Source organism: Myripristis murdjan, chromosome 10, assembly GCF_902150065.1.
Source record: "Myripristis murdjan chromosome 10, fMyrMur1.1, whole genome shotgun sequence".
Classification (NCBI taxonomy): domain Eukaryota; kingdom Metazoa; phylum Chordata; class Actinopteri; order Holocentriformes; family Holocentridae; genus Myripristis; species Myripristis murdjan.
In genome coordinates, this window is record NC_043989.1 from 19,706,915 (window position 1) to 19,715,782 (window position 8,868).

General features: G+C 43.9%; 1 protein-coding gene across 2 annotated transcripts; it reads left to right on the forward strand.

Annotated features, from left to right (window-relative positions):
• Positions 1 to 82: 82 nt before the first annotated feature.
• gabra6a (gamma-aminobutyric acid type A receptor subunit alpha6a) lies at positions 83 to 8,675 on the forward strand. Of its 2 annotated transcripts, none has more exons than XM_030061411.1 (10): positions 83 to 231; positions 307 to 413; positions 996 to 1,063; positions 1,525 to 1,745; positions 1,970 to 2,052; positions 2,415 to 2,558; positions 3,567 to 3,719; positions 4,180 to 4,430; positions 6,237 to 6,481; positions 7,752 to 8,675. In XM_030061411.1, the coding sequence occupies exons 1-10, from the start codon at positions 185 to 187 to the stop codon at positions 7,771 to 7,773; spliced, it is 1,341 nt and encodes a 446-aa protein (XP_029917271.1). In that variant the 5' UTR covers positions 83 to 184; the 3' UTR covers positions 7,774 to 8,675. The 2 variants fall into 2 exon arrangements, with proteins under 2 accessions (XP_029917271.1, XP_029917272.1); XM_030061412.1 differs by having other exon boundaries at positions 83 to 222.
• The last annotated feature ends 193 nt before the right edge of the window (positions 8,676 to 8,868 follow it).

Genomic DNA, 8,868 nt, shown 5'->3' on the forward strand with positions numbered 1-8,868 from the left:
TAATCCTTTAATTAGATTACTACACTGTTCCAACCACTCCTGGCTTCAAACATAAGTCTCTCACTTTAACGACACCGGTGAAGACTCTTGCTCTTTTTGCCTGAACTCTTCTTGCATCAGACTCATAAGTATGACCTGCTCATAGCGCTGAAGACAGGAAAGCTGGTGATCCTTGCTGCCAAGAATGACCGCCTTGACTCTGATTTGGATCACTTGTATCTGGTGGGCAAAGTAAGTCCAATTTCAATCAGTGTCCACACACATGCTGTGATGCACTTTCACAAGTATGGTCTGTTCCCTTTGCAGTCTAGGAAATGTGTTTGGGAATGAAAAGGTCTACTCAGACAACATCACTCGCATTCTGGATCGACTTCTGGATGGATATGACAACAGACTGCGGCCTGGGTCTGGAGGTCAGTGGTGGAACAAGTGTTCACATTCTTGACTTCACTGGACGTATCAGTGCATTGTGAAGAATGGTTCCTGTCAGTGTGAAATTATCAGTGCATTAACCTGTAAGAGGTATTTTAATGTTATAATAACTACTTCACATACCATTGGCTAATTACAACTCTAACAGTGCATCCCAGTTTATGGTTTGTATGTAAAACCTCATTCTCAATCAGTTCCATGTGCTACAATAAAAAGTACAGTGTTGTATTTCCATCTGAAATGTAGTGCAGTAATAGAGTAAATTTTCACAAAATGGGCTTTTTTCCAGTAAACTGCCAGCATTTCAAACCTGCAGTAAAATGCTGTAGCCTATAAATGTACTTACCGGTGGCTGCATCCACCCTTCAGGGTCAGATTGAAGATTAAAGCCGGACTGATACTGACTGTTAAGATGAGATCAGCCATTAATTGTAACCTCAGTTAAACAGTGATTTATTTATAGACATGCAGTATCAATTTCAGGACTTGCTGCCTGTATTTGTGTATCTAATGATATTGTATGTGTTGTAAAGTCTTGTATTATCCCTTCATTTCTTCCACAGGAAGTGTTACAGAGGTGAAAACAGACATCTTTGTCACCAGCTTCGGACCTGTCTCAGACGTTGAAATGGTAAGATGTTTCTCTGTGTGTTGAGAATTGAAGTGTGTGTACATGTGTCGGCATATTGACTGAGAAATGACTGAGCGTCAGTGCCCACTGAATGCCTGCCTTATGGGCAATCTGCCATTAGACCATCTAATGAGCTTTAATCTGTTTGACCGGCCCTATAACTCCATTATTGTTGGCCTCTAAATCAATATGACAACATGTCAGACAGAGGGAATGGCTGAATGGATTGATTAATGATTATCTGGGATGAGTGGCATCCATCATTGCCTCATCATCTCTCCTAGCCATTCATTGCATTGGATTTGCCGTGGAAATTTAAGTTGGACGTGTTGAGGAATGAATATCACAGCCGATTTGGGACTGAGGGTGTGGAGATGTAGATTTAGCAGTAGACTTTTGAGTTGAAGGTTCGGATCAGCTGCTGCCTCCGCTAACTGTCCAGCCTTATGTCCACATGGCAGGAGTACACCATGGACATGTTCTTCCGTCAGATGTGGGTGGACGAGCGGCTGAAATTCGAGGGCCCCACTGAAATCCTGCGACTGAACAACCTCATGGTGGACAAGATCTGGACCCCGGACACTTTCTTCCGAAACTCCAAGAAATCCCTTTCCCACAACATGACCACACCTAACAAGCTCTTCCGCATCATGCAGAACGGAACCGTCCTCTACACCATGAGGTGATCCGGGACAGCGTTGACACTTTGTATTGGCCCAGTGACCGTCCTGTTGATGAGGATGTCTTTCGCACAAATGGCCTTATCAGTCATACAGGCCCGTATAAAGAATGGGCTCTGTGACTCGAGAAGTAGAATAACGTTTCAATGCCAAAGGTACATTTATCTCACTTATCTTAAAATTTATGAACTGAGACTGATCTCTGTGTCTGTCCTCTCCGTCTTAGACTGACAATCAGCGCAGAATGTCCGATGAGGCTGGTGGATTTCCCCATGGACGGCCATGCCTGTCCTCTCAGATTTGGAAGCTGTGAGTACAGCCAATCTAACATTTCAAAGTTGAGTTCATGCTGATGAACCAAAGGAGAGATGTGCACTCAAATGATAATATCCAGATTAATACATGCTGCCAAAATCTGAGGGGCTTGTGAAAGTAGAGCTGGGCGGTATGTACAAAATCAAATATTACAATACTTTTGACTGAATACCTTGATATTGTCACAATGTTGTATGGATCAATATTGGTGATTTCATTAGATATTTACACACGAAAGGTTTTTGATAAAGAAGTTTTTATCACTCTACTTCAATGCAGCCCTTAATACATGTAATATCAATATAATATCAATATATTTTCAACCCGTTTTGAAAGTGCTATCTTTGCTATTTCAGACGCTTACACCAACAGCGAAATAGTGTTCACCTGGAGGAAGGGACTCGTCGCGTCTGTTGACTGTCCCAAGGAGTCCATGAGTCTGCTGCAGTACGACCTGGTGGGACAGACTCTGTCCAGTGAGGTTTTCAAATCAAACACAGGTAAAGCTCAGTCTGTGATCGCATTCACAACAAAATACCCTGCCCTTAGAAACACTGTGCTTGTATTATTTACTGTACATGAGACGTGCCTTCCACTGACTAGACGTTGCAGGAGACAGTGCTTGAATTTGAAACTCTCTCACGAGCAGATGGATCTGAGAGTAGATAGCGGTCAAAAAAGCCTTTCCAAATTGTGCACCAGTGTCCATTACTCCCCCGCAAGTAGCCCGATACAGTTACTCTTGTAAGAGCACAGATTTCCTTGAGCAGCCATCTAAGATGCTTAAGTGGTAGGCCTAATGCGTGCGGTCTGCCTTTAAAAAGAACTATAGGGTTTAAAGCCTGGTGAATGCACTCGACAGAGAGCAGGGATGGAGTAAGAGAGAGAGAGGGAGAGAGAGAGGGAGTGTGTTTTCCCTCTCCTTCTCGCTAGTAAAAAGAGTAGTTCCCCCTTGCTCTAGACCGAGCAGATTCCTGGAAATGAGGAGTGGGTGGGTGATGAGGCATGCTCCAAAACATTGGGCTGTTACTCATTTAGCGTAACAGAGAGAGGGAGGAAACTTGACAGAGAGAAAATGGGAGAGATAGACAACCTGTGTGTGTGTGTGTGTGTGCATGTGAGTGTGTTTCTTTCTGTGAATGCATGTGTTGAGACAGAGCAGAGCACTGTTACACACAGTGACACCCCCCTCCCCTTTCTCATCCCATCTTTCTTCTCCTCCCCCTGCCTATATCCCATTTCGAAATGTATTTTGTGCTGCCTCCTCTCTCCCTCCCTCCCTACATCCCTCTTTTTCCCCCTGCTCTCTTTCTCGCTCTTCCCTCCTTCTCGTCTCTGACGTGCCGTCTCTCGGTAGTGGGCTATTCCCGTCCTAATGGTAGTGATATATCTACAGATTCTTCAGCAGCTGCTCCATTTCAAGGGCAGGCAAGGGCGCCCGTCCTGTGCCACAGCCACCCTGCTCTGTCTGTCACAGCTGCTCTCTGCCACGGGTGTTTATCTTGCAGGTCACTACTCTGTGCAGGTGGTCCACTTCCACCTGCAGAGGAAGCTGGGCTACTACCTCATCCAGACCTACGTCCCCCTTATCATGGTTGTCGTGCTGTCACAAGTCTCTTTCTGGATCAACAAGGAGTCTGTCCCTGCACGCACGGTTGCTGGTACGCTGCACTCTCCTCCGTCACTGGCTCCCTCCCTCTCTGTAGCTCTCTGAGTGCTGTTAACTTATGAGGCGTATTTTGCAATCAGTGCAACATGTGCTAATCATGCCTGTTATTTACATAATAGCTACATAAACAATACTCACTCCATCTCCTAGAGTGATATCAAGTCCAAAATAATGATGTTCATCATTAGTGTTTTAAAATTCCAATGCACCGTGCAATGCTTTATGTTGTGAACAGCTTTTATTGGAAAACTGATATTAATTCTGCAACTCAAAATTATAACCCTGGAAATGTTTCAGCACCTCTTGGCAATTATTATTATTCTTTAAAACAAAAAAAACAAAAAAAAAAACATTTGGGACATTTATGGGTGCTGTGTGTGTGAGTGAGTGTGTGTGTGTTTGTGTGTCTTAAGTGTCATGACATGTCACTGTCATTGTTGGCCCTCCACCAGGCATCACCACTGTGCTGACCATGACCACCCTGAGCATCAGTGCTCGTCAGTCACTACCCAAGGTGGCCTATGCCACAGCCATGGATTGGTTCATCGCTGTGTGTTTTGCCTTCGTGGCCTCGGCTCTCATCGAGTTTGCGGCAGTGAACTACTTCGCCACCCTGCAGGCCAACCGTCTGAAGAAGAGAAAAGCCAGACAAGACAAGCTTGAGGTGTTGGCCACTGGCAGTGATGATGAAGACACCATTTCGGTGAGCAGCGTACTCCATATAGATGATGTAACATAAATTAAAATGTAAGTTTCCAACTGGGTCATTAGTGATCAGTACAAAAGCAGGAAACGCACACCAAGATTGGTGAGGTGCCGTCCACTGATCTATTGCATGCTCTATATCTAATCTATACTAATATAATCAAATTTAAGGTATACTCTAATCTAATCTGTAATATACTTTTTATTATAGATTATTGGTGCTGGCCAGGAAAAAAGTCCTCAAAAGTAAAGGCTGATACATCGGTTATGTTGTTTCAATAAATTTTGCATTGGAACTGCGGCCTGCTCTTTACTTTTGCATTAGTGTCAAAACATGCCAGGCAAATAAATGAGGATCACCTTAGTGTGTGCTATTGCCTTTACTTTGAAGGTCCCACCTCCCTGCTATGTCTATTTTGCTGTGGCCACTTTGCCCTCTTGCAGAATCAGAGTCACAATTCATTTTACTGGTTAAGCAAGTTTGCACATGTAGGGAATTTGATGTGATAAATTACTTCCATACAGTCTGTCACGTGATTATAACAAAACAGAGAGAGGAGTAGAAGAACAACAATAACAACAAGAATAAGCAGAATAAGAACAACAATAATGATAATCTTCATCATCATCATATAGAAATTTAGGGAATAGGTCTCTTTTGAAGATAGTGCAGAAAGAAAGCTGTGCATAAGTGGCATCCAGCAATATAAGTTGTATGTAAAAATATATAAAAGTAAAAGCAGTTAAGAAAAATAGCAATGCAAGAAATGGGTATCTTATCCATGCAGTATGCACATGAGTCTTTGATGTAGCCAGTTTGCACTGATAGGAAGCTGCAGAAGTCAATAATAGAAAAAAAAAATAATAATGCGTTGGTTTTCAGGGTATAAATATGTATAACATATATCTATACAGCCAGAGGGACTACTGTGAGAACTGACTGGAGTTGGCACAGGTGCTGTTTGCAGGCATCCTTGCTAATTTATTTGAGGATGCAAAATAGTGCATGTGAAAGCAGCCGGTTCAGCAATGACAGCTTTTGCTATCACTTGAAGCATCACTGGCGTGATTTGTATCACATGGCATGTCAAATGAATTTACATGGCTGACGGTAATGGTGAATGGAGTTATTGTATCTCCTCTGTATTGGAGGGAGTTTGATGTGCTGATATTGAGCGCTGATGATGAAAACGAAGCCAGCTGCCTCCGATTCAGATTCAGAGAACGAAATCGTGCCATAGAAAGAAATGTGTTTTTTTCCATGCATTTCCAAGTAGTCATCCTGCCTCTTCCCATTCAAGTGCGCCCCGCATTAAATAGTAATACGCACAGTTGTCGTGTTCTCATCTCTTTGTAAAGGTAGCTGTATGCTTTATGCTAATACAGTAAGCCACCACCGCGTCCCCCTGGGATGTGTCTCACGTGTAGGGCTCGTGGTTAGATGCTTTAAAAATAGCCTCATTGTGAGAACAGAGCACAACTACAGCGCTCCTCGGTGCATAATCTCACATCCTATGGGCAGCGGGCAGACTACCTGCTGCGCTCTATAGGGATGTTGGCACACATCATTTGAGAGAGCTCCCATGGGAACGAACATCACCTGCAGCCTTGCATACACCACCCTCGTGCACCAGTAGTTGAAAATCACCGGCAGGTACATCATGATGTGTATAGATGCATTCTGCCTGTTTTTTTTTTTTTTTTTTACATTTGACATGACTCAGTTCACCCTTGTACTCCACTGATCACCAAAAAACCCAAATCTAACCTCCACTTCCCCTCACCACCATCTGATTCCCCCCAGTTGGACAGCAGCCACAGAGGAGGCCTGAAGAAGAGGAACCACTCGGTGTGCCACAGCGAGCCAGGGGACGCTCCGCCAGTGCCCATCTTCCTCCAGCAGGGCTCAGCTGTTCCCCCCATCCCTCAGCTGGCTGGCACCAGTCCTATCGACCAGTATGCCCGTGTCCTCTTCCCCTTGACCTTTGCACTCTTCAACTTAATCTACTGGTACATCTACCTGGCCAAGGACACCATGGAGAAGGCCAGGTATGCTTATCACATTCATCTGTGGGTTCATCCATGAGGGTAAATGTGCCGTAGGGAAGCTCAAAATCGTATTCTTCCAAAACAGGCTTGTGCCAGTACATAGTCGTTGCAGAGACATGCACAGAATTTGTGTTTTTATCCATGCTCACATCTTACAAGCAACTTTCCCATTTGGAGTGCACCCTTTACCCCTTTCAGTCATCCCTGGCAACACAGCGGATCCAAAAAGCTTTTCGTGCTAAGCAGAAACATGCTGAGTAACCCTATTTCCTCTACAAATGAAACGAAGAAAAAGAGCCTTTTGTGACGATGGACGAAGGACGGCTGTTGCATCCTTTGCGTCTCACAACGAGCTACAAAAAAATATTATTCTGCTCTGTTCTAATTATGATAGCTTCAGTGGAACAATAACTACCCACAGTTTTTGTCAAAGACTTTTATCTAGGCAGTAAAGACATGAATAATTTCTGATGCTGAAACAGCCCCAGGAGTTGTAGCCAAAAAAAAAAAAGAAAAAAAAAAAAAAGAAAAGCGAATGATGTTAGGTGGTGGTGTTGCTGCATTGAAGCCAGAACTGTGGCTTTTATCATCATAGATTTACAATACAGAAGAAGGGCTGGGCGCTCAATTAATTTGTGAGGAAATAATGTGCATCAAACACTCTCCTTTTATATAAGGTTTACCTGAGGGCTGGCAAAATCCCAGCCATTTTAATGATAACACTGCTTCTCCATGGGGAGTGGATTTCACAGTGAAAGAAAACCACCAGTTACTTTGTACATTAACCACATGAAAAGCAACTATTCACTTTCCCTCTTATAACCGAGCCACTTATAGAACACAAAGCTCCGTGTCTGAGAGAGAGAGAGAGAGAGAGGGAGAGAGAGAGAGAGAGACAGAGAGAGAGAGAGAGGGAGAGAAATCTGTTACGTAACACTAGGGAGTGCAAATCTGCTCATCATGCTTCTCATGTTCCTGTCAGAGAATTTTTATGGTTGTTTTGTTTATAACGTCCTACAGAATAATGAGAGAGACAAGATGGAGAGCCTCAGAGGTGCTGCATCATATATATTCACTCTACGTATTTTTCGCGGTGTCTCTGACTTTGTACTTTTGAAGAATGCTCTCAAGAGGACAGGCACAGTGAAACAGTTTGGGCTGGCTGTGGTTACAACAGCTCAGGATGAGGGGAGGGGAAGAAAAAAAAAGATTTCCATCTCCTTCTCTCACATTTGTGGTGGCGCTCACATTTGCTGTTCTGTTTTTGCAGAGATATAGATCCAACCTCTTAAAGCAGGAGGACCTCAGCTGGGCATGTGCTGCCGGAGAGACCTTCAGCGTTCACTCAGCCTCGCCCCCTCGCCTCTGTGAACAAGCACTCAGCATTTGTTCTGCTTTCATCCGACAGAGGAAATGAATCAGAAACTCATTTATTCTCCTGTCGCATATCTATTCATTTCACAGGCTGCGACCACTGCCCACTTGTGTTGTGATCAGTCGCTGAAGAGCTGCCCTTCATGGGCCTCGCTTCAAACCTGCCGCAACACACAACAACTCCTGAGATGGCACACACACATATACGGGTGACGCTCACTTAGACACACACAAACCAAGAAACACATCAAAAAGGAGTGGATGATATAATCTATGATGGCTGTAACTGGTGGTGATGCAACAGTGAACCAATGCTTTCAGAAGCCTGCCCTCTACAGAAGCACAGCTCCCACTACAACAAGATCAAAGGCAATTTAGAGGAGGCTTGCATCCCTCCTTGCGGCTTCAAAAATGTACTCAACCTGAGAAAATGAATTGTGGGATTGTGTTTTTCATCCCCACCTATCTTCTCTGGCACTCTGACGCCATTACATTTGAGTTGTACCGCCGGCCTCTGAAAGCATTGCACGGAAGGGTGGGATTATGCCCATATAGGTTTTTATGACATTACTTTTATTTTCTATTTTTGTATAGCACGCTTGTTCCATGCGTTTGTGGGTCCCCGCTCTAGCTGTGCGGGATAAGCATGAAATTCTGCACCAAGTAAAACACAAAAACTGATTGAATACGGCTGCTTTTGACTTTTAAAATGTATGACCATTCCAGCCCCACTGTGCATCCTGTGGTTTGACCTTGCCACTATGTAGACAAACTTATCTGCCATGTGATGAACTTAAAAATAAACCAGTGACTAAAATGATTGCACTGTCGTTCACTTAATTCTCTTTTGGTATATGTGTGTGTGTGTTTTTTTTTTCCTTCATTACGCACATCCACTTGTCCCTTTAATTTTTTTCTCTGCAATGGAAACTGCTCATCCACCATCATCAGTCTCCACTCTTTGATCTTGTGGTAGATGCACGCATGCGCTCCTCATTGGCTCCTCTGCACTG

Excerpts from the sequence above, each read along its gene's own strand:
- gabra6a (XM_030061411.1), top strand. The coding sequence starts at position 185 with ATGACCGCCTTGACTCTGATTTGGATCACTTGTATCTGGTGGGCAAA. Across the intron at positions 1,746-1,969 it reads ACCGTCCTCTACACCATGAG|ACTGACAATCAGCGCAGAAT; the intron begins GTGATCCGGGAC and ends TCTCCGTCTTAG. Across the intron at positions 4,431-6,236 it reads ATGATGAAGACACCATTTCG|TTGGACAGCAGCCACAGAGG; the intron begins GTGAGCAGCGTA and ends GATTCCCCCCAG.